At 63.2% G+C, this 23287-nt stretch overlaps 2 protein-coding genes across 5 annotated transcripts in view; one reads left to right on the top strand and one right to left on the bottom strand.

Annotated features, from left to right (window-relative positions):
* Positions 1 to 7198: 7198 nt before the first annotated feature.
* Positions 7199 to 15499, top strand: ERFE (erythroferrone). The gene is made up of 8 exons (XM_039228586.1): positions 7199 to 7384; positions 9592 to 9714; positions 10866 to 10968; positions 11927 to 12171; positions 12248 to 12356; positions 12450 to 12540; positions 13433 to 13511; positions 14431 to 15499. Exons 1-8 carry the CDS (start codon positions 7199 to 7201, stop codon positions 14527 to 14529), a joined length of 1035 nt encoding a protein of 344 aa, XP_039084517.1. The 3' UTR covers positions 14530 to 15499.
* A 1263-nt stretch (positions 15500 to 16762) lies between these two features.
* The window catches only part of LOC120229522 (ILK associated serine/threonine phosphatase), a 22175-nt gene continuing 15650 nt past the window's right edge, over positions 16763 to 23287 (bottom strand). For all 4 annotated transcript variants that reach the window (XM_039228581.1, XM_039228582.1, XM_039228584.1 and 1 more), the window contains 7 exons: positions 22894 to 23000; positions 22269 to 22362; positions 21959 to 22046; positions 20668 to 20789; positions 18026 to 18145; positions 17229 to 17310; positions 16763 to 17023 (listed from right to left, as the gene is read on the bottom strand). In XM_039228581.1, coding sequence (XP_039084512.1) covers positions 16883 to 17023; positions 17229 to 17310; positions 18026 to 18145; positions 20668 to 20789; positions 21959 to 22046; positions 22269 to 22362; positions 22894 to 23000 — 754 coding nt within the window. In that variant the 3' untranslated portion in view covers positions 16763 to 16882. The remainder of the gene's footprint in view (positions 17024 to 17228; positions 17311 to 18025; positions 18146 to 20667; positions 20790 to 21958; positions 22047 to 22268; positions 22363 to 22893; positions 23001 to 23287) is intronic.

Raw genomic sequence — 23287 nt, 5'->3', positions numbered from 1 at the left:
ACGGTGAGCAAAGGCTCCCCAGGGAGGTGGCGGAGGTGGTGCTCTGGGGCCAGGCTTTCCCCCGTTGCTTGGGGTGGTTTGCTCCCACGGAGCATTGCGGGTCCCAGCGGCAGACCCACGAGGGGAAAGGTGGGGTCCTGCAGGGATTTCCGGGGATGCCTCTCGGGCGCTCCTTGCGTCCAGGTGGCCTCCTGAGCGAGGGGAGTGGCCCACGGGCCCCTGCCAGCCTGTGCTGTCACTTGGGGGCCTCGGGTCTGCCCCAGAGCGCCGGGAGGCTGACGGGGGTCCCACGCAGACCTGGGTCAAGCCTCCCTGCTCCTTCTCACCGGCCCTCAACAAGGTCTCTCCCTCTGGGTGCACACTGGCCCTCCCACTGTGTCCCGAGCTTCATCAAGAGACCCAGGACTACAGGTCGGGAGCCCTAGGTCTGGCCTGGCTCTGGCCCTGGCACTGAGGGTCTGAGGCATGGGGGGCCCCCACCTCCCTCTGGACCTGGGTTTCTTTGACACCCACCGGGGACGAGAGGGGCCACTGACGTCCCTGGATTCTGAAGAAGGAATCGCTGGGTTCCTTCTCATCCACTTTGCCCCCAGGCCTGGGTCCTCGCCGAGAATGGCATTGGTCTCCCAGGGCGGAAGCCGAGCAGGGCGTCCTAGGTGCCCGCTTCCCAAGGAGCCGGAGCCCCAGCTCTGAGGACACCCAGTCAGCTGGTGGAGTGGGCGGAAATGAAGATGAAGGTCCCTGGGACTCTTGAACCAGCCCTTCCCTGCGAGAATCTTCTGAAATGTTTCCCGAACGCTTGTCGAAGATACTCGGCCAAACACTCTTTCAAAACAAAGACTCAACGTATCAAATGGACTTCTTTTAATCACAGTTGGGGAGCCGGAAGGCGGTATCTTAGATAAGGCCCGCCTCTGCCCCTGCACATCTCATGACCATGCGGGGAAGCTCCTGGGGTCGGGGGGCCAGGCCTAGTCCTCACCTGCCAGTGCCAAACTGCCCGTCATCTGACCCGCTGAGCTGCCCCGTATGGCACCCCTGGGTCAGGCCGACTGTGTTCTCCAGGGCCACAGCGGGAAACCAATGACTCTTCAAATGGAGCGACAGAGGACATTTTAACCAAGGGCTACTTCCGAGGCGCAGGCCGGCTGGAGGGACTGGGCAAGGGCTGAAGAGGCTTTGGGGGGGGGGGACGTCACCTGCCCTCTGCCCCCAGGGACACGGGAAGGAGCAGACACAGCCTCTAGGCAGAGAGCTGGAGGGAGAAAGTGCCAAGGACGGGGGCCTTTGCTAAAGGAACGCAGCCCGTCCCGCTGTCCCCTGTGGCCCCGTGGGGACAAAGTGGCAGAACAGACACGCCGACCTCCCTCTCTTTCCTGGTCTCCTGCGGGTGCCTTCCCGTGTCCAGATCCAACCAGAGTCAGAGGGAGAACAGGCCATTGGCAGAGAGCAGGCAGAGACGGCGCCAGGATGGGCGCATGGAAGATCGCTGTCACACTGACTGCACACAGGGACCCTCACGGGAGGCAGGCGCTAACGTACGTCTGCACAGGGTGTGTCTGTGGAGGAGCCTGGGCCTTCCTGTCCCGTCCCTGGGAAACAAGGACGCGTCGGTTGGGGGCCAGTAGGGACTTCTAGAAAGGAGAATGGAGACCCTTGGAACAGGTGCAAAAGCCCGCCAAACTCTCAGGCCCACGGGAGTGAGCCCCCCGGCCCCAGGTGGGTGCACGCTGTCTTTCGTGCAGACGAGGTTGGGTAAACTGAGACTCCTCTTCAGACCTGAGGCTTTGGTCTCAGGGGCCAGCCAACCCAGGCTCAACGGCCTTTGGTTCCCAGATGAGCCAGGATGCGTGCACCCTTCTGGCCACTTCTGCCGGACTCAGATTTTCCAGTACCTCGCAGACAAGACCCTTTAATTATTGAGCATATTTCCTGTACTAGGCAGGGACAGTGACTGCTGGGATCAAGCAGTCGACAGTCCCGTGTAAATATCTGTAATAAAAGGACTGACCAAATGACGCTCACTGTGGTCAATTCAGACCTCTACTCTACTCCAGTTGGTTGGTCGACCAGTTGGCCCGGTGGAAAGTATGACTTTTGACCAGGAATCTGTGACTTAAGGACAAGTTGTTGCAGCCACAGAAAAGGTAAGGCTGTCCGCCCCTCCAGGGCCACGTCATTCGTGATTGATCCCCAGTGCCGGACACTCGGCCTGAAGTGTGGCTACTGTTGCGTGTCCCCCAGGCCCCTGGGTCAGGCACACGGCGGGGGGGCGGGGGGGGGCAGGCACGGCTCTGATTAATTGCAGGAGGAAGAGAGCTGCAAAGAGAATCTTCCAGCTTGAAATAAGCACCCCAGGAGCCAGTGTCACTTCCTCACCGCTAATCTTCTGTCCTAGGGCTTTTCAGGGCCAGCGGCTGGGGTTATTTAGATCACTGTCGCACTTAACGAATATAATTCTTCTCAAAGTGGCAAGATGGAGCCACCAGTATGTACCCTCTTACATTAAACTCAGAGGTGAACTAGACTGGTTTTTTAAGTTAATTAATCGAAAACACGGAAACGATAAGCAGAAAATAAACCAAGAGACCCTCCAGGTAGAAGTGAGAAAGAACTCTTCCCCTGCCAGACCTGAGGCGGCCCACAGACCTGTCCAGGACGCTTACTCCCAGCCCTTGACCCGTGCCTGGCACGTAGAGGGAAACTGAGTTCACCAAAGGAGTTGCTGACCCCAAGTTGCAAAGGCTGGACCTGGATGAGTGACCTTGGGCCAGTCCCAAGATCTCAGCCTCAGTTTCCTCATCTGTGCAACGGGGGTAATCACACGATTTGAGAATGAGATGATGTCATATGTCTGGAAGGTTGCAGTAAACAGCAAATGTCGCCTGCCTGGACATTGGGAGGCCACACAACAAGTTGACTGCAGGCTCCCACTGTTTTCGGGGGCAAAGGGAGCTTTTATTCCCATGACTTCATCGGCAAAGGTCCTTCCTTTGGAGGAAGAGAGAAGAGCGGGAACAGCTTGGCTGCAGTGGGCTGACGGGGAGCCAGGGCCGAGGCGGTGACATGAGGGCCCAAGAATGAGGATTAGGTTTCAGCCAGGCATGAGCGTGCGTGGGGGAGGCCGCCTCGGGCTCCGTCCGGGCCTCCTTCCGTGCCCCTCGCTCAGTACTTCAGCCCGGGATCCACGACCTCAGCGCCGGATGCTGTCCCCGCTCTGAACCCCGGGCTGCTGCTGCGGGGGCCCCAGAGCCCTGTTTCTGGGGGCCCTTGACCTGGGGGAGTCTTTGCGGAGCCCCGCCCTCCTCTAGTGGACTTGTTTTCTGAAACGTGACCCCAGAAGCGTGCAGGGTGCCCCACATGCAGGCCCCGGCACCCCGCACTCCCCCCCTGGGCCCGCACCAGCACCAGAACCGATTTGATTTGGGCCCTCCGGCTGGGCCCATGACCTCACTGGGATTGTTCACTGTTTGGGAAAATAACTGGCTTCCACGTGGCAACAGCGCCTGTTCTCCGAGCGGCCTCAGGCTGGCCGGGGCTCCCCACTGGGAGCTGGAAATGGAGTCACATGAACCTCTTAGGGACCCCGTGCCCCAGACTGGGTCCCTCCATTCCCAGGAGTCCCCAGTGTTGTGAAAGGTGACAAAGCCAAAGCCCCACCTTTCTGTGGTGTAGGCTGGGCCAAATGGGCTCACGCCACCGTGGACAGAATCCAGGCCAGCAGCCCGGAGCGGGCGGCCATGCAGCCCGGCCTCCGCGCTGGGGCCACTGTCCTCCTGGCCTTGTCTGCTCACAGCTCACGTCTGACTGGGGTCCTAGACAAACCTCAGGGGCACTGGCCACTGTGCCCATTCCACAGAGCCAGCAAACTGAGTCTCAGAGGGATGGGTGCTGAAGGCCCCCGATGGCCTTTGCTCCAGACGGCCAAGCACGAACCAGGCCTGCTGAGCAGACCCGCGGCTGGGTCTGCGTTGTGTTCCCATCATGCTCTGCCACACAGCAAGGCTTGGAGTCTGAGGACAGCCCCCCGCGACATGGTGCTGATGGCCTAGGCCAGGGACCCTCGCCGCTGAGGCAGCCTGGAAGGCAAGCAGGCCTCGCTCACGGTCCCACGCAGCACCCACCGTGACCTCCGCTCACATGAGGGGGCCGGCTCCTCCCGAGGGCACGTGTCCCTTAATCCCGGCACCCAGGCAGGGAAACTGGAAGGAAGCTCCAAGAATCTCCAGGACAGACTGGCCGCCACCAGCCGGGAGGCAGAGCCACGGCTTCCAAGTGGCCTCCGAGAGAGTCCTCCTCCTCCCACTGTGAGGGCCGCTCCCGTGGCATTGCTCCCCTCACCCCAGTGGGGAGTGCTCCCTGGGTTCAAGCGTGGCCAGCCACGTGAGTTTCCCTGGCCTGCCTTCCGTCACAGCCAGACCCCCACGGGCAAATGCCTACACTGCCTGCTTGTCTTAGGGAAAAGACAAGGTCACATCAGTCACCTTCAAGCTCATCACGTAGCTCCTATTTCTCACCATCCAGAAAAGGAAGGACCATAACGGGCAAATCTTGTGGCTGCGAAGATGTGAGCGTGCCCAGCGGGCGAGAGGGTTTGGCCCCGCCCCCAAGCCCGGGCTGTGTGTCCCCGGGGCAAGCCCCTCACCTCTCTGGGCTAGTCAGTGTGGTCCATGAAAAGTGGATGAGACGTGGGTGGGGGCGTGCTTTTTCAGAAACATGAAATTACTGTTCACAGGCTGCAGGTTCTGGCAAAGAGAACACACCCCACGCTTGGCGTCCTATGGTCCCAGATAAGGTCTCCCCGAAAAAAACAAAAATGAACAGAATTTTAGCAGTGAACACTGAGGCCCAAGTCCCAGCACAGACAGGCATGTCCTTACCAGGTTCTACACACCCAGCTTCTTAGACTTTCCTTGTGGGACCAGAAGTGAGAACACACCCCAGAAATCCTTAATTCTTTGACCACGTTATGATAGCCTCCTCTGTTTCGGGAGCGAATGTCCTTATTAGCAGTAACAGTGCTGAATGTTTGCAGGTGAAATACGTCATTATTTTGTCGAACACGTGTTATGTAAGCCAGTGTTTCTCAAATGCCTTCTTGAGCATCTGCAATTTCTGTAGGAATTTCAGTTTTTCCTTCTACTGATAATTCCATTTTTGGTCAAGATTAAAAACAGAACTTCTCTGTGGCAGTCTTAATTTGCCTCTGAAAGATAGGCTCACAAAGGGGCGCCTGGGGGGCTCAGTCGGTTAAGTGTCCAACTTCGGCTCAGGTCATGATCTCACAGTTCGTGGGTTCGAGCCCCGTGTCAGGCTCTGTGCTGACAGCTCAGAGCCTGGAGCTTGTTTCAGATTCTGTGTTTCCCTCTCTCTCTGCACCTCCCCCACTCATGCTCTGTCTCTGTCTCAAAAATAAATAAAAACTATTAAAAAAAAGATAGACTCAGGGGCGCCTGGGTGGCTTAGTCGGTTAAGCGTCCGACTTTCGCTCAGGTCATGATCTCGCGGTTCGTGGGTTCGAGCCCCGCGTCGGGCTCTGTGCTGACTGCCAGCTCAGAGCCTGGAGCCTGTTTCAGTCTGTGACTCCCTCTCTCTCTGACCCTCCCCTGCTCACGCTGTCTCTCTCTCTCTCTCTCCTAGAAATAAATTGAAACGTTTAAAAAAAATAAATAAAAATTAAAAAAAGATACACTCACACAATCAGTCTATGGGACACCGCCCCCGCCCCCGAAAAACAACCCCAACTCTACCACCGTACTCACATCCTACAGGAAAAGAGAATCACAGAACAATTAACACCGAATACCAGGCTTTTTCTAAAGTATGAAATATTTCCTGTGTTCCCCACCCCCCAGCCCCCTCCCCCTCCCCCTCCCCTGTCTGGTGCAGAAAGCCAGCCACTGAAACAGGGCACCAGTGGGGGGCTGCTGATTTAGGATTACCCACCATCGCTCCCCCTGGCTAGGGAGGCACCACCTTGCCACACTCTGAAATAGGACAGCGGGAGGTTCCAAAGAGCTGGGCGGCAGACCTTTGGAAGGTGCAATCCTTAGCTGGGCCTTCCCCCACTCTTCAACAAAGGACACTGTGTGCCCACCGGATGCAGACACCTCGGTGCTGTTCTCATGCCCTTACCTTCCACGGGGAGGCAGAAAGGCAATGGGCATGTAACAAAGCAGCCGGAGGGGTGAGGGGGCTGGCTCTTCACACGGAGGAGCCTGGAGTTTGCCTGCGGGACCTGGCGCCCCGGGCCCTGTGCCGGGCTCGGGATCCGCCCCCACCCCGGCTAGGTCACCACGGGACTCAGTCCTCAAGTCTGCGCAGGGGGGCTGCCCGGGCTGTGGATTCCGCCGTGCCCCGCCCCCCAGGCCCCTGCGGGTGCCCCTGGATGGGTGGGACGGCGCACTCTGAGTTTAGGGCATCCCAGCCACGGGCAGCGCCGGGGGGGTGGGGGGCACCTGGGAAAGAGGCATCAGGTAGGGTCTTTGAGTGTCTTCCCCGGTCCGGTGCACCAGACCTGTGCTGGCAAGGCCTGGATCTCACGGGCGCCTCTGGATAATGGGGATGCGATGCCTCGAGGTCCCCACAGGCCACAGGGAGGAAAGGATGCTCCCAGGCTCAGAGGAAGGCGGCGACCCGGCTCCCCGTGGAGAAAAGGCTGTCGAGACGACAGAGGGTCCAGGGCCAGAAGAAGGGGCGGCCCGGCTCTCCTGGGAAGGGCTGGGCAGCGCAGAGGAACGGACCCGGCGCCTGGAGAGGGGGCGCTCTGGCCAACGCGGGCGAGGCCGCCCCCTGCCCCCCGCCCCCCCCGCGCCCCTGTTCGCTCCCGGGGTCCCCTCCCCGCACCTCCGACCCCATCCCGCGGCCCCCCCTCGTCGCCCCGCCCCCCCCGCACCGCCCTCCTCGGCTGCTGCGCCCCCTCCTTCCCGGCCTCCTCCCGGCGCACTGCCCCCACCTCCAGGGCGGCGCCCCCCACCCCGCTCTCCACCTGCCCGCGTGGCGTGCGCACACACTCACACGCGCGCGCACACGCACACGCACCCGCACACCCGCTGCAGCGCGCGCCGGGGCCGGCAGGGGGCGCAGGCCCGTGACGTGCGAAGGGCGAGGCGGGGGATTCAAGCGCGTTATAAGGCGCGGAGCGGGAGCGAGGTCCCGTAGACGCCGCGCTCCGAGCCCGGAGGGAGCCGCCGCCCGCATGGCCCCCGCCCGCCGCCCCGCCGGGGCCCGCCTGCTCCTCGTCTACGCGGGCCTGCTGGCCGCCGCCGCGGGCTTCGGCTCCCCGGAGCCCGGAGAGCCCGCCGAGAGCCGCGCCCGCCGGGAGCCGCGGCCCGGGAACGAGCTGCCCGCGGAGAACCGCGCGGGGCCGCCCGCCCGCCCGCCGGTAAGACGCAGGACGCCTCCAGCCTCGGTTTCCCCAGCCGGAGCCCGCACCCCCCCCGAGTCCCGGGGGGCACGGAGGGCAGCGCAGCGTCCCGGGCGGGAGTCCCCTTCCTAGCGAGCGGTGGGCGCGCCGAGCCCGGGGCTCCGGGGAGACGCAGGGGGTCCGGCCGCGGCCTCTCTGCGCAGCCGGGCGCCGTGGGGGCGACCTTGACCGGGACTTTGGGGTCGTTCCGCGGCATGAAGAGCGAAATTCCGCCCGCCCCAGGTCAACCGCCTTTCCTCTGGGGACAGAAGGAAGTTGGGGAAATGGGTAAAATGTAAATAACCGGACTCTCCTGAAATTGGGAAGAACGTATTTGTGAAAGTGACCACCGTCCCCCGAATTTATTAGGTGCAGTTCTCTCTTGAAAACAACAAAAAAGTGACTCCCTTTCGGTCTGGGAAGCGGTGGAAGTGGTGTGTGTGCCGTTCCCCTAATGACCCGTGGCCTCTGGCCCCCAAGGGGTGATCTTGAGCTCGGCCCTGTCCTTCTGCGGAGCACAGTGCACTGCGGTGGGGGGGGGGGGAGGGAGGGGATTGGGGGACCTCAGAGGAGCCCTCAGCGCTGGGGTTCGGCTTACATTGGAGCCACCAAGGCCAAGGCCACCTCCTCCTAAGAAGGCGGGGGTGGCAGCCAGCCCCAGGGCTCCCTGGGAGGAGCTCCCCGAAGTCCTCCCACTGCTGGAAGCCAGGAAGGCCAACCCCACCCAGACAATGGGCCACAGTTTCTGGGGGAGGGTGGCCAGATGTCAGGATACAGTCACCGGGAAGCACGACGCCTGGGTGCTCCCCGGAGGGGTTCTGGCCTCTCTTTGTGGGGCCCACGTGGGCCCAGAGGCTCCCCGCCTCCTTTCCGAGAGCCCCTCAAGGCTGGAGACCTTGGTGGGGCCAGGACAGCTGCCTGCCACCCACCCACACTGCCACAAGCCCGTCCCCCCCCCCGCCCCAGGCTGACACACCGCCGCCTGTGTCTGCTCCCCTCAAGCCAAACTGGGGTCCGAGTCCAGCTGGGAGTCCATGGCCCAGCTGGGAGGGTCACCTTGGCGCCCCCGTCCAGCTCGTGTGGAATCCTCTGGGGGCGCATTCCCGCCAAAGGCAGAGCGAGGCCATAAAGTGGAACCCGGTCCTGTGTCCATGCTGAGCCATCAGTAGGACAGCACTGAGCCGGCCCACTGCCCAGCAAGCCGCCGGGAGGCCCCGGGCACTCGGAGCCCTTTCTCTATCCAACCCCAGGCTCCTGTGACACGGGGGGCCCCGTGTCCCCACCGCAGCACGCCAGCTCCGGAAGGGAGGCCCCGGGCCCTGCGGAGTGGCCAGGAGACCGCCAGCTCGGTCTCTGAGGCAGGTGCCTGCCGGCGCTAAAACCCTGGGTCCTCCTGTCAGCCACTGGTATTGGCTTGTGACGTCACCTGTGCCCTTGGGGCACTTCCTTCCCAGCTGGTGGCTTCCCCTGGAGCCCAGACACCCTGAGGCCCACTGACTGATGAGCCAAAGGCCTCTGTGAAAGGCGCCTCGGGGGAATTTTGCTCAGTGTCAGCACTGGCCGGAAGGCAGTGTGCACAGGAGTGGGTGTTTCTGGAAGCATCCCTGTGCTTGTTTTGGAGATCTTGAGGGAGCTGAGTGGCGTCACATGGCAGATCAGTGCTAGGCCACCGCACCTCCTAACTGTCCTGTTCTGTGCTGGAAGCTTCCGTTTCCCTGATGGCTGCCGACACCGGCACTGGCACCCTGGACCCCAGCAGGGGCCGCACGGGTGGGGGGGTCTGATGAGCACAGTTGCCTCCTCCCGAGCACTTGGGAGTGTTGCTGGTCTCCCCCAGCCCAGCCCAGCCCCTGTGGGGGGAGGCCGGAAGAGGTGGCCCGGCCATGCCAGGATTGTCACCTGCTGCAGGGCTCCGCACCCCCACCCCCGCCCGCACGGCCGAAGTCCTCTTCTCCCCCACAGTCCAGGCTGCGGTGTGGCCGGTTACCCTCCCTGTGTCGGGAGGGCGGGAAGTTCGGGCTGGGGGGCCGCGCTGCTGACTTTGAGGACACCAGTGTTGCCGAGCACCAGGCCCCAAGGGTGCCGAAGGCCGGTCCAGTGCACAGTGACGTCCTGAAAAGTGTCCCGTCTGCTCTGGGCGCACGTGCCGCGGGAGGCAAAGCAGCCTGACACCGGCTGTGTTCCAGGAGCCCATGGCCGAGGGCGCCCGGCCCGTCGACCCCCGAGACGCCTGGATGCTGTTCGTCAGGCAGAGTGACCGCGGCGTCAACGGCAAGAGGGGGGGCAGAGGCAAGGCCAAGAGACTGAAGGTGAGCACAGGAGCCCCGGCAGCGTGCGCGTGTCCTGGTGTGTGTGTGTGTGTGTGTGTGTGTCCGTCCTGGTGTGTGTGTCCTGATGTGTGTATGTGTCCTAGGGTATGTGTGTGTGAGTGTGTGTCCTGGGGGGCGCGTGTGTGCATTGGGGGGGCTTGTGTGTCATGGGGGCCATGTGGCTAAGCGAGGGGTCTCCACTTGTGGGCCCTCCCTGCATCCGGCCCCACCATCACCCCCTTGCACCCTGGCCAGCCCCCCGGTGCACCCTGGGCAGGGCCAGCGAGGACAGACCCTCACCCTTGGCCTGGGGTCAGAGAGCACAGAAAGTGCCCAGCTGGGGTCCCAGGTGACCCGAGTTTGAGGCCTGTTCCTGTCATTTTCCCTGCACCCCCAGAAGGGCAGGCAGCCCCATCAGTGACCCCCTTTCTCTCCCATCTGCATCCTAGTGCGGGAGGCGGGGCTGGCCGGGGAGGGGGTAGGGGAGGGTTCCGGTCAGGCTAGAGTGACACGCTCTCTGGTTCCCAGCAGGTGGGGAGCCTGGGGCCCCTGGAAACTGTGGGTTCCCACTCTCACTCCTCGTAGCCCGAGGCCTGGCACCTTGCCTTTGTCCCCTGGGGTTGGGGGCTCCGGGCCAGGTTTGTGTTGCTCACACCAGGCGTGGGCTTCTCTGCCCGCCCAGGGCCGGGGTCTCAGCCAACACTGGAGTGCCGGGTTCTGAGCCACCGGGCTGTCACCATGGCCTCACCTCACTGTCACCCCTTGGAGCCACCAGGCCCCACGCCAAGCGAAGCCGGGGCTCCCCCATGCTCTTGCTTGCCGGGGACTTGCTTGCTGCTGTGTTCGGATCCTCCCCAGCCCGGCGTGGCCTCTCTGAGAGCCCAGTGGGGGCTTGGCCGACCTGCAGTGTCCCTCTACCGAGGAACCCCCGTGTCCCCACTTGGTTCCCCTGCCTGCTCCTAGCCCCGTCACCAGGGGCCCCACCACCAAGCCAGCCCTAGGCCTGCAGCACAATCCAGTCCTCACACTCAGAGAGCCTCACTGCTTCCTCAGGGGAGTCCGAGGCCCGGAGGCTGACCTCCACCCCAGGGGTGAAAGCAGGGGCCCGCCTTGCCTGCTCAGAGGTCCTCACGGCTCAGCTTCCTTTCCAGCTTGGTCTGCCTGGGCCCCCAGGGCCCCCCGGTCCCCAGGGCCCGCCTGGCCCCATCATCCCACCTGAAGTGCTGCTGAAGGAGTTCCAGCTTCTGCTGAAAGGTAGGGAGATGGTGCACCCACATGGACACGCACCCTTGTGTACGTGGGGCCACAGGAGGGTGTCCCGGAGGAGCGGAGATGACTGGACGTGCCCGCGTGGGCCAGCACTCAGGGAGGCCCCTGCTCTGCGACAGCGGGCTTGGGGGAGGCTCGGGGTCCAGGTGGGGGCTGGGAGGAGTGTGGTAAGAAGGAGGCTTCGCAGAGGAAGGTGGACTTGACCACTCGGGGACCAGCACTCCACCCCATCTGGGACTGGGGGGAGCCCAGCCGAGGCCAGGGGACCCGTATCCCCCAAGTGGGGCCATCACTGAGGGATCAGAGCTCCTTAACTCTGCAGAGTGCTCCTCTGATCACATGGAAACCGTGGGGATTACTCACCCTGGGTGACACAGGCCCCTGCTGAGACCCCGGCCTCTCCCCTAGGTCCCCTGTGTCCCCGCCTCTTTCCCTGGCGGCTCTCAGCTGCTGGCCAAGAGCCCCACGCCAGGCAGGGATGATGGTGTCCTGGGCAGCACAGGGGGGTCAGCGGGGCTGAGCCGTCACGTCCAGGAGATGGCCCTGCGTTCCGGCAGCTGCTGAGCCGCGTCTCTACCTACCGGAGTTCACCTTATTAGAACTTTATTAGAGCCTTTCCTCCCCTTCAAGTCAATATAAGCAGAGAAGACCATAGCGTCAGGGGGAGGCGTGGGCCGGAGGACCTGGGCATTAGGCGTGATGTGAGTCCGCCCCGAGCTTCCCGGTAGCCAAAGCTTGAAGAGAAACCGGAGCAGCCGTGGGCTCGGGAACCCACGTCTCCGCAGGCCCTGCAGGCCGCGAGGGGGCCTCCCGTGGGTCCCGGAGCGCGGGCGCCGGCGCGTTGGTCGCGTGCGGTCCGTAACGGGCGAGCGCCGGGTTCGGAGCAGGGCTCGGGGACGCGGGCGGGTGGGCGAAGGCGCGGCCACCGCTCGTTCTGCGGCAGGCGCGGTGCGGCAGCGTGAGCGCGCGGAGCCGGAGCCCTGCACGGGCGGCCCCGCGGCGGGCGCGGCCACCCCCCGGGAGGACGAGGAGGAGGCGGCCGGGGACGCGGGCGTGCTGGCCCTGCTGGCCGCGCCCCTGGCCCCGGGCCCGCGGGCGCCGCGCGTCGAGGCCGCCTTCCACGGCCGCCTGCGCCGGGACGTGTCGGTGGAGCGGCGCGCGCTGCACGAGCTCGGCGGCTACTACCTGGTGAGCCCGGGCCGGCGGGCGGGGGCGGGGCCGGCGGGCGGGGGCGGGGCCGGGCTGACCTCAGTGCGCCCCGCAGCCCGACGCCGAGGGCGCCTTCCGCCGCGGCCCCGGCCTGAACCTGACCAGCGGCCAGTACACGGCGCCCGTCGCCGGCTTCTACGCGCTCGCCGCCACGCTGCACGCGGGTGAGGCCCGGGGCGGGCGGGGTGGGGGGTTCGCCCCCGTGCACTCGGGCCCCCCACCACGGCGCCCGTGACCGCCCCCCCCGCCCCCCGCAGCGCTCGCCGATCAGCCCCGGCGGGGACCGCCGCGCCCACGGGACCGCCTGCGCCTGCTCATCTGCATCCAGTCCCGGTGCCAACGCAACGCGTGAGTCGGGGGCGGGGCGGGGGGACTCCGACACCAGACCCGCCCCCTCCCCCTCCCCCAGCTCTACCTGGCTTGGAAAGAGACCCAGTCCGCAAGCCCTGCCACACCGGCCCTGGCGACCCCACGCCTACTTCCTGATCTCGAAGTCGCTCCCGCCCCCCTCGGGCCATCCTTTCCCAGCGGGGAGGGGGGGTGCACCGTGCCTGCCCCAACACATTCCCGCCCTCCCCGCCCCCCTCACCCCCCTCACCCGCGCTGGGAACTGTCAGTCCCCTGGAGGCCACAGTGTCTCCTCAGTCGCCTCTCCAGACCACCATGCAGCCCCCCAGCCCATCTCTTCTGCCGAGAACTTGCTTCTCGGCCGTCCACTCCGACACGATCCTGCCCGCCTTTCCCTTGCGCCTGCACCCCCTTGCGCCTGCACCCCGGAGGGCAAGGGGCGGCTCCCTGTGTGTCCCCGCGCCCCCAGCGCCCCCAGCGGAGCCCAGGCACAGAGCCGGGCTCCATGGCGGTAGGAGGCGGAGTTCAGAACTTCCCAGTCGCTGTTGCAAACCTTCCATATATCGGCCGGAACCCCCTGTTCTGGCGTCACTGCTGCCATCACACCCCCACCTCCAGCGGCACCAGCCTGTGTCCTGTCTGCAGCAGAGCTGGGACCTTCCAGCCCCTGGCCTGGGCCCAGGCTTGCTTTCTGCGCACTCGCAGACCCCCTTTGGCCCTTTGGCGATGTCCTGACTCAGATGCCGCCCTCCGCCAGATGAGCTGGCAGGGACAGCTGTTCCTGCCGCACTGAGCCAGGCCGGTGTTTGCTGGGGTGGCTGTGGGCACACTGTGGGTGAGGTTGGTGCCGTCCGGGGGGTGCGGGCTGACCATCTTTCCGTTTGGGCTGTAGCTCCCTGGAGGCGGTCATGGGCCTGGAGAGTAGCAGCGAGCTCTTCACCATCTCGGTAAACGGTGTTCTGTACCTGCAGGTGCGTGGGGCGGGCGCGGGGGGCACCGCCTGGGCAAGGCTGGGGTGCTCAGGGTCTCTGGGAGCAGTGCCTCACACCCCAGGCCGCCGCTGGCAGACCTTCCCGGTGTCCCACACTGAGGACTGGGGCCCCCATAGGGACAGGCGGCAGGAGGGAATGGCGGCCGGCCCCGTGCCCTCAGGCTGACGCTGTATTGCCCTGGGCCCGTTACAACTGTGGGAAGCAGATGTAGTTCCTTTACACGCAAAATCCTGCGTGACCGTCGCTGGCACTTTGGCAAGTGACAAGCTGATGTAAAGGTGGGATTTACTGAGAAAGAAAAGCTGACGTGCAGATGTGTGGAGTGACGGCTGGCCTTAAGTAAACAGCAGTGTGCCAGCCCCCCCGCCCCACGCATGCTTCTGTCAAGAAATTACACTCGCTTTGAGGTCAGTATTGCTGGTATTTCTCTGTTCGTGGGAATGGAAAGGTTTTTTTTTTTAATGTCTTATTTATTTTTGAGAGAGAGAGACAGCGTGAGCAGGGGAGGGTCAGAGAGAGAGGGAGACAGAATTGGAAGCAGGCTCCAGGCTCTGAGCTGTCGGCACGGAGCCCGACGCGGGGCTCAAACTCATGAACCGTGAGATCATGACCTGAGCCGAAGTCGGACGCTTAACCGACTGAGCCCCCCAGGCGCCCCCGGGAATGGGAAGTTTCTAGTTAAGTATAGTTGTCGTACGTGTTTCCCCTGTTGACAAGCAGGGGAGTTGCGGACGCGCTGGGAGGCCAGAGCTGTGGATGCTGTAAGGGATAGGAGGGCCGGGCCCCGGGGCTGCCGGGTGGCACCTGGCCCACCTGGGGTCCTGAGATGCAGAAGGTTGGGGGAGACCCCAGTGTCGGGGGGCGGTGGCCCCCGGGCTGACCCTGACCTTCCCTGCAGCAGGGGCAGTACGCCTCCGTCTTCCTGGACAACGCCAGCGGCTCCTCCCTCACGGTGCGCAGCGGCTCCCACTTCAGCGCCGTCCTCCTTGGCGTGTGAGCGGCCGCGGCGGGCCCTTGCTCGTGCCCGGCCCACAGAAGCGGGGTCCGAACAGTCTCCGGGCGGCGTTGGCGTGGCTGCCGGGGGAGGGGGCACGCGCAGGAGGAAGCCCGCTGGGACTGCCCGCGTGGGCACCACAGCTCAGCCCAGCGACGGCCCAGCCACCGGCAGCCCAGGGAGGGGACGTGCCAACTGGCACCAGCAGTGACCTCCGGAGGCCTTTCAAGATCAGGAGGGCCCTGTTGGGCTGCTATTTGGCAAATGTTTCTAGCGCGACTCCGCGCCCAGGAGTACTTGCTTCGTCTCGGGGAAGCACGGTCCCAAGTTCACCTCGGTGCCGTAGCTGTGATGGACCGGGAGGCGAGGCGGGGGGTCCTGTGAGGAGACACAGCTGTCCACCTGTAGCGCGTTTCTTCCACGGTGTCGCTGAGAAAGTTACACGGCAGCCCTGGGCAGGGCGGCCGCAGGGACGTGGTGCCGCAGGTGTGCGGGGGGCCGTGCGTTCGGGCCTGCAGAGGAGTGGGCGGCGGCTGCAGTCACTGGAACCATCTGCTGGCTTCAGGATGGGGACGGTCCCATGTCTGACGGAGCTCCCAGGGCACACAGCTCGCATCCCCTCTCGGAACCCCAGCACCTCCCTCCCGCGGGGACTGGGGGTGGGGCCCGGGCACGGTAGCCGTGAACCAGTCACTCGCTGCCCTTGGCAGGCCTGGTGCGATTCTCAGTAGGACTCGTACCCACCCTACCAGGAAGGGCCGCTGCCCTGGGTCCCGCCTCGAGTCACTGTTTGATAAGGGCCGCTGCGGCCACACCCTTCTCTGGATTTCCCTCTGCGTCCGGCGGGCACGGGTGTTTTAGAGAAGTTAGCTTTTATCCTGGAAACTTCCATCCTCTCAGTCTAGTGTATTACACAGCTGTCTGCTGAAGTATTTATTGTATGATGACGTATTTATATAAATAACTGACTTCATGCCGTGCTAAGAATTCTTGTTTCAGGGCCATCCATGCACAGTTACAAAAACAGCGCAGACGGGAAATAAAGAACCTGAAACATTTGGGCCAGGCCCACTAAGGATGGCGGAAGTCTGGGGGCCAGGTGGAGGCTGGCTCCTGCCCTGGGCGGGCCTGGGCCCCCTGAAGGGGACAGTGCAGGGGCGGGGGCTCGCCAGGGAGGCCTCCCAGAGAGTCACAGACCGGCTCAAGTGTGCCACGTGAAGATGCTGACTGCATCCAGTGTTGTTTTTGGGCTCTGGGTAGCTGGGTCCCGGTCTCCAGGGACACCCCACCGCGCAACGTCCCGGTCCCCAGCAGGGAGCCTGGCTCCACACTCCCAGGGTAGGGGTGTGCGCAGAACGCAGCAGGGGTGGGGGGGGGGGTGTGGAGACACCAGCTCCACTAAGGGCGAGGAAGGGGTGATAAGGCGCCTCTGGGGGCAGGGCCGGAGCAGCGGCCCTCAGCCAAGAACGCCCTGAGGCAAAGCCTCGCAAACTTACATCAGCTGGAGGCAGAGGGCGGAGGCTTGAGGCCCGGGAGCTGCTTTACTGAAAGTGACAGCAGTCACGTGACTGCTCTTGGATTCATAAGGATGGAGAAGTATTTGTTTATTGCTGCAAGTAGGCTAATTTGCATTTTTAACATCGTCACCAGAAGGGTCCCCCTCTCAAGCATTCTCGCGGACCTCAGCCCTGCACGGCCAACTGCACGTGCATCCTGGACACTGGCCGCTGGCCTGACTGCTCGGACCCTGAATGTGCCCATTTCACCCCCAGGGGGGTCCAGATGGGAGACCTGGGGGAGCCGGCACTTCAGAGTCCTGGGGCCCAACTGCGCCCGTCGTCAGTGGGATCAGAAAGCCGAGTTCCACGTCGTTCGGGGGGGGCCTGTCCACCCCCAGCTAAGCCCGGCACCCCCGCCACACGGTGTTCTGCCGCCTTGCTTCGCCCGGAGAACTGAAAACAGCCGGAGGCCTCCCACAGCCTGTCCGCGCAGGTCACTCCCTCGGTCCCCCGCTAGGAGGTGCCGCTGCCTGACCAGGTGCGTTGAGGGTGAAGCAGCGCAGGTGAGGCGCCCGTAAACTACGCATGGCACGCGACGAGAAGCCGTGGTCACCACTGTGGGCCCATCCACGAGCCACAAGCCTCGACGGTTCTACCAAGGAGAGACCCAGGGCACATCTGGGGGCAGATGCGACCTCTGAAGGGCCAAGTCACTCAAAGGTAATAACTCAAGAGACTAGAAAAAAAACCGAAACCTTTATTTACAACCACGGGGGTCCCACAGGAGTACACGACACACCCGTGGCGCGCGCACGCGCAGCGGGCCTCCGAGGCCAGCCCCGCGCCCCCGCGCGCCCTCACTGCCCTATCCGCACCAGCATCACCGTGACGTTGTCCGCCGAGCCGCGCTGCACCGCCTTGCTGGCCAGCCTGTTGCAGGCTGCCTCGTAGCGCGCGTCCGCCGTGGGCCTCCCTTCCCGGCTCTGGATCTTCTCGTCCTACCGGTCAGCAAGGGGCACAGGTGGGCGGGGGGGTCCCGGCCGCCCTCCGAGACGCGGCCTCCACAAGGAGGGGCCGCAGGACGCAGGGACCGGTGAGCCCCGGGCTGGGCAGGCAGCGGGGAGCAAGCCCCCGGGACGTCCCTGTTGCTAGAGCCCAAGCGCTGCTCGCTACTCGAACGGGCGGCGCCCGGTGAGCTCTTACCTCCAGGCAGGACAAGATGAAGTTGACGGCTTCTTCTGGGGTAAAGACCTTGAAGAGGCCGTCACAGGCCAGCAAAATGAACCTGTAAGCGGAAGAAGAAATATAAACAGGTTTTAGCAGCAAACTATAAACCGGCTTGGCGATGCAGGTAAAATAATACTCGTCCGACTACTCGAAGGGGCCGTGGAAGGGAGCGTCCCGAGACCCTGAGGTTGGCAGGCGGCCCGCCCGAGACAGGCTAAGCTGGGGGGAGGGAGGGAGGAAGCGCTCTCGCAGGGCAGAGGGGGCAGGGTCGCTCGCAGGGCTCAACTTGAGCCTCCCGGGCCGCCCATCCCGCCCTTCGACCCCTTGATTCAGGCAGCTTAGCGGCGTCTCTCCAGGCCCGGCTCCGCCACCCCTGCGCGACGATTCACACTCCTCCGCAGGGACCCCAGGACCCCTCACCACCCACCCCGAGCACCCTGGTTGTCATTCCTCCATCGCTCCCCTTTATTGCCACGTGCCTGGCCGTGTGTCATGCTGTCCCACTGCAATGGCTGTGCACCTCCCCTCTGCCAGGAGGCCCTTCTCTCTCCAACAGCAACAGGGTCCAAGTCTCCCAGAGCACCCGGTGCCAGACCGCCCCCCCCCCCCAAATGCACTCACCTACCTGACTGGGGAGCCCACGAGGGCAGAAAGCACTGCCAGGCCGCGGCAGTGCCCGCAACAGGGCTGCCCCACGCAGCCTTGGTTTATGACGCCAACTGGAAGTCGGGACCGTGGGCACGCACGCCTGTGCCTCTGGCACGGCGACTCACCTGTCATTGGGGGTCAGCTGGCAGCGTCTGATGTCGGGCACAGAGGTGACCCCACAGCGCTTGTACTGCCCGTCCCCGATGGAGCGCGACACCTCCAGCACACCCAACACACGTCCATCCCTAAAACGGGGAAACAGACTCTGTGTGACAGACTGTGGGTCCATGGTCCTTGGAGGCAAGAAGGTGAGCCCACGGCGCCCTCACCGCCCCCGCGCTGCCAGCCTTGGCCTCCGAGAACCGGGACACGTCCGTGTGCTCCGGTGGCACTGCACACCCTCTGGCTGGCACAGGGCGGCCCCCAGCCCGCCCTGCTGACTTGCCTACAGCCAAGCAGGCCAGGACAGGTCTGGGGCAGACACCCCAAAGCCCCTCAGGCAATCTGGGCATGCAGCCGGGGTTAAGAGCTGAGGCGGCGGAAAGACACTTTGTACTTAACCTGACCAACTGGGAAGTACCTGCGGGTAACTGGTCCCAGATTCTGAAGCACCATTTTCTTTACGTGGGCTGTGAACATGACTTTTCTTACACTGTATTGTATTCTGCACATTAAACTTCTACCCATTCCATTTTTAATTATTTTTTAATGTTTTATCTTATCTTTGAGAGAGAGGAAGAGACAGCATGAGCAGGGGAGGGGCAGAGAGAGAGACACACACACAATCCGAAGAAGCTCCAGGCTCTGAGCTGTCAGCACAGAGCCCGACGTGGGGCTCGAACCCACGAACGTGAGATCATGACCTGAGCCAAAATCAAGAGTCACACACTTTTTGGACTGAGCCACCCAGGCGTCCCTACCCGTCCCATTTTCAACTGAGGCATCCAGAGGTGGGGAGGTGACCTAGAAATGGGCCTGCATGTCTATCAGCAGGGGAAAGGGCCCCCCACTTGATGCCCCGAGAACAAGTCTGAGGGGCCGACACGCTCTGCAACCTCAGGCAGCTGCAAACCGCCAGGCCCTCTGCCCTCCCTTGTGAGACCAGAGGAGGGACATGCCGGGGAGCTGGGGTGCGCGGCAAATGCCTGAGCCGTTCACGGGGCCCACACAGGCTCCCTGAACGGTGGAGCCATAGGCCGCAGAGGCTGCGTGTGGCGGGACACCCTCACTGGCCTGGGCCGCTGTTTGGAGCCAGAACCCAGTCCTCCTGGCCCCTCGCTGTGGCCGCAGTCATCCTCCCGGCGGGTGCCTCCTGCCGGCCTGACGCGTGTAACCGTGGGAATGAGCAGCGAGAGGCACAAGGTGCACAGGAGCAGAGCGAGGAGCTGCGGGGAGGGGCGCCCTCGGAGCGCTGACCGTGAGGCCGCCCGCGGCGCGAGCCCCACAGGGACCCTGGCCCGCTTCCCCGACACTGGGCGCAGCGGCAGGTCCCGCAGACCCGCTGAGCGCCAGCAGCTGCGCACAGAAGCCGGGGAAGGGGCTCGGGCGTGAGGCGGAACAGCAAGGCTGGGTCACCTTCACCGGGCGTGTCCCACGTGCTGCAGGAGCCACGGCCGACGAGCACGGGCCCAGAAGAGCCACCTGCACTTCAGAAAATGGCGCGGCCGGCTGTGCCGCACTCCAGCCTACAGGACACGCCGCGGGAAAGCCAGCCGTGAGCTCGGGACGCAGATGCCCCGCACGACCGTCCTCACGGAGGGGTGAGGGGCCCGGGTGGACGTGAACGCTGACGGTGCAGACAAACGGGGGACCGGGCTCAGCCAGGAGGGACCCTGACAGCCAGCGCGGTCTGTGTTCCGTCTGCAACAAACCTTCCAATGGGTCAGCCGTGCACACGGTGAAAATGTTCACCACCGATTCCAGGTGGCAGATCTTGAAATGTTTTACTATTTTACATTTTTTCCGAAGGTTTGGAAGTTTCAGTAACACCGGTGGGAGGGAGGACTTGGAGGCAAAGACTGCGGGTCCGCCGCCCTGAGCCGCCGGCCCGGAGGGGGGGGGCTTGTCCTACGCCACACTCAAACGACACCTCCAAGGCACCTACGCCGCTCTCAACTACGTGGGGACTGGGGACAGGGTGACCGCCACACGGCTGACCTTCCTGTCAGCCAGGGACTGTCAAAAGTCCAAATGCTCTCGAGGAGTCGGGCAGAAGCTGTTAGGAGCTCTCGGACTCCTCTCCGCAGCGCTGGCCAGCAGCAGCCGGGAGCGGCAGCGAGGGACCGCAGCCTGCCCGGGCCCCCGCCCCCAACCCCACAGAACATCAAGCGCTAAGGGTCACACTGGAGGACCAACCAGCCAACGCTCTGGCCAAAGTCCTAGTGCAGCGGGGCCTCTCCTGAGGTCAGAGAAGGCGGGAGAGGGGAGCTGCCACCCAGAAGCGGCACATTTAAACCCGGGCAGCACGCGGCCGTTGAAGGGGTGGAGAGGGAGACGGAGCTGCACACAGAGGCGCCGTCTCCACCACGTCAGATGTCCCCTCTCGAGAGTCGTGCTGCAGCTTATTCTGTTGTGACAAACGACAGTGCTCACGAAAGCTCCCGGGCGCACGGCGCGAGACCCTAGCACCTCCGTTCCCGCTTCCCCGGCTCAGACCTCGGTCTCCTCGCTGCAGCCCTGCGCACGGGAAGTTCTGCCCACAGAACCCCACCCCCACCCCACCGCAGGAGGGAGCGGCCGTCCTGCCCGGAGCCCCCGGCCCTGTTACCTGACGTTCCCGCCGGCCTTCTGGATTCTCATCCGCTCCTCGTACTGGGTGGGGTTGTGCTCCTTGCTGAGGCTCAAGGCCGCGTGCTTCTGGCTCTCCTCGTTAAACCGACACAGGATTGCCTGCGAACACAGACAGGACAACAGTCATCAAGCTCAAAGTTACCAGGTGATGAGAAAGGTTCAGGTTCAGGTTCAGTCTCCTGCTGACAAACAGGAGTTCGGAGGAAAGAAGTGGCACAGAAACCACGGCCAGGGAGGGAGGGGCCACGCTGCGGGCCGAGTCTGGTGCCAGCGTGGCGGGCAGAGCAGCTGGTGGCCGACCCCCCGCAGGCCGCTGCTTGTCTGTGACACGCAGTGAGGATGACAGGCCCCAGGGGGCGTCGCGAGGCGCGGAGCCCACTGGAGGCGGACCGGAGGGCAGGAGAGCGGGCCAGCCAACGCCTCTGTGTGTCCCCACCGCCATGTCTGCGGCTGGAGGACAGGTATGTGCCTGAGGTCACAGAGCAGAGGCAGGACACAAATTTGAATCAGGCCAAAGTTTTTTTTTTTTTTTGCTGGTTTTACTCATGTTACTTATTTAATCTCAACACACATGAAGTAGGGCCAGTCCACACCAGAATATAAAATCCACTAGCGTCTGTGATGCTCACTGCTGTCGGCCCAGCACCTGGTATCTACATAGTGATCACTCTAAACATGGGGGGGGGTGGGCAGCGGTCTCCAGATGCTGCCTAAGAGCAGGAAGGGTCACCTGGTCACCATGACTGCTGGCAGAGCGCCAGGCTTGCTCAGAGGTCCAGCTGTGGGGGGCGAGGCGCTGAGCCGGGCGGCAGGGCGCAGCCCCCCAGCTCTGAGCCATTCCCCACAGCGGACGCCGAGACGCTGGGTGCCACCCGCGGGCAATCGCAGGCTTTTCTCTCTCGGTCACGTGGACCGGGCTCCGGACAGGGCACCACCTAGTGCTTCGTGGACCACTCGTGACTTATTCTGGAACCACGATGACGCTGAGAGGCCAGGGTTCACACTCCACCTTCATCACCATCTGAGGTCTTCTGACCCACAGCCCCATGAGACAGCACACATACCCACCCACCCACCCACCCTTCCCAGGGCCCAAGTGAGCCCAGAGAGCAAACGGCCACCGCCGGCCCCCTGCCCAGAACGTGGAGGCTGCAGGAGCCCCGGCAGCAGCCCTGCAAGAGACCTCAACCCGCCACCACCGTCCGCCCCGCTGGGCGCACGCCCACTGTTGCCGCCACCCCGCGCGCCGTCCTCCTGGGAGCACATACCCGACTGTCTCCGAGGTTGGCGATGTACAGGATGTTGTCCACAGCCAGGACACACGTGGCAGTGGAGCCGTCTTTCCAGGCGGGCTTCCTGGGGGAGGGGAGACACATCAGAAACCGGTCACCACCAGCACTTGGAGACTCGCTTCCAGAGCTGAGTGGTGGGGGTTACACTCCAAGCGCAAGGTAACTGTTACGAGCGCTCACTTGGTGGCAGGTGCTCTTCAGACAGTGTCAGAAGACCTCAACTGGGTTTAAGGAAAACCACACGTGTGTGCACACACACGTACACACTTTATGTGATTACACTCACTGGCTTGAGGCTTGTTTAAGGAACTCTTCGTCAGTATGCTTAAAAGTGTCCAAAAGGCATCTCTTCACGGTTTTCTCGACACTGATCACATCTCCTGTTAGGGAAGGAACAAGACCACATGCTCTCAAGAAGGGCGGGTTTTCCTCCTGCTGCCATTTTGTTTCTGTACTATGACCACGTCTTTACTTCCTCCCCCAGAAGGCAGGGTCGGCGCAGTCTGTTAGTCTTCCAGGTGCGAAGGCAAACACCTCACGCAAAGTGCCGGCACGCAGACATCAAGTCCAACTCCAGGCACCGACTCCACGGCCCCCACCTGCCCCCCTCAGGGCCCGTTCCCCTCCCCCCACCTGCCCCCCTCGGGGCCCGCTCCCCTCCCCCCCACCTGCCCCCCTCGGGGCCCCGCTCCCCTCCCCCCACCTGCCCACCTCAAGGTCTGCTCCCCTCACCCCCACCTGCCCACCTCAGGGCCCGCTCCCCTCACCCCACCTGCTCATCTCAGGGCCCGCTCCCCTCCCCCCATCTTCAGAGAGCCACTGATGGTGCTCGGCAACATGACACATCTTCCTGATTTACACCAACAGCAAACACCAAGATGAACATGAACCGACTCTATTCTAGGTCTCACCTTTAGGAAATTTCCTGATTAAGTTCTGATGCAAATTCTGTGCAGCAAATTTTGAGGCTCGAATTCCTCCGTGTCCATCAAAAACAGCAAAATATGAAACCCGAGTACTGGAAGAAAGAATCGCAAGTTACTGAGATTTTCACAAACATTGCTCCTCTCCACGAAGGTTTCTAAATCTTATTTCAAACCCTGAGCATTAAGACGACTGAGGACGTCCCCTAAGACACCAGCCACACTGTCACAAGTGAGAAAAAATACACCACGTTAACTGAGACAAATGTGGAAGTAACTTTCATGGTAATTTTTAAGTTCATTTATTTTAAGTGATTTCTTTTTTTTTTTTTTTTTTAAATGTTTTTATTTATTTCTAGGAGAGAGAGACAGACAGCGTGAG

This window comes from Hyaena hyaena, unplaced genomic scaffold (assembly GCF_003009895.1).
Source record: "Hyaena hyaena isolate Hyena2069 unplaced genomic scaffold, ASM300989v1 scaffold_31, whole genome shotgun sequence".
Lineage (NCBI taxonomy): Eukaryota > Metazoa > Chordata > Mammalia > Carnivora > Hyaenidae > Hyaena > Hyaena hyaena.
The sequence above is the reverse complement of the archived record's forward strand: the minus strand, read 5'-3'. Positions and strand labels throughout refer to the sequence as shown.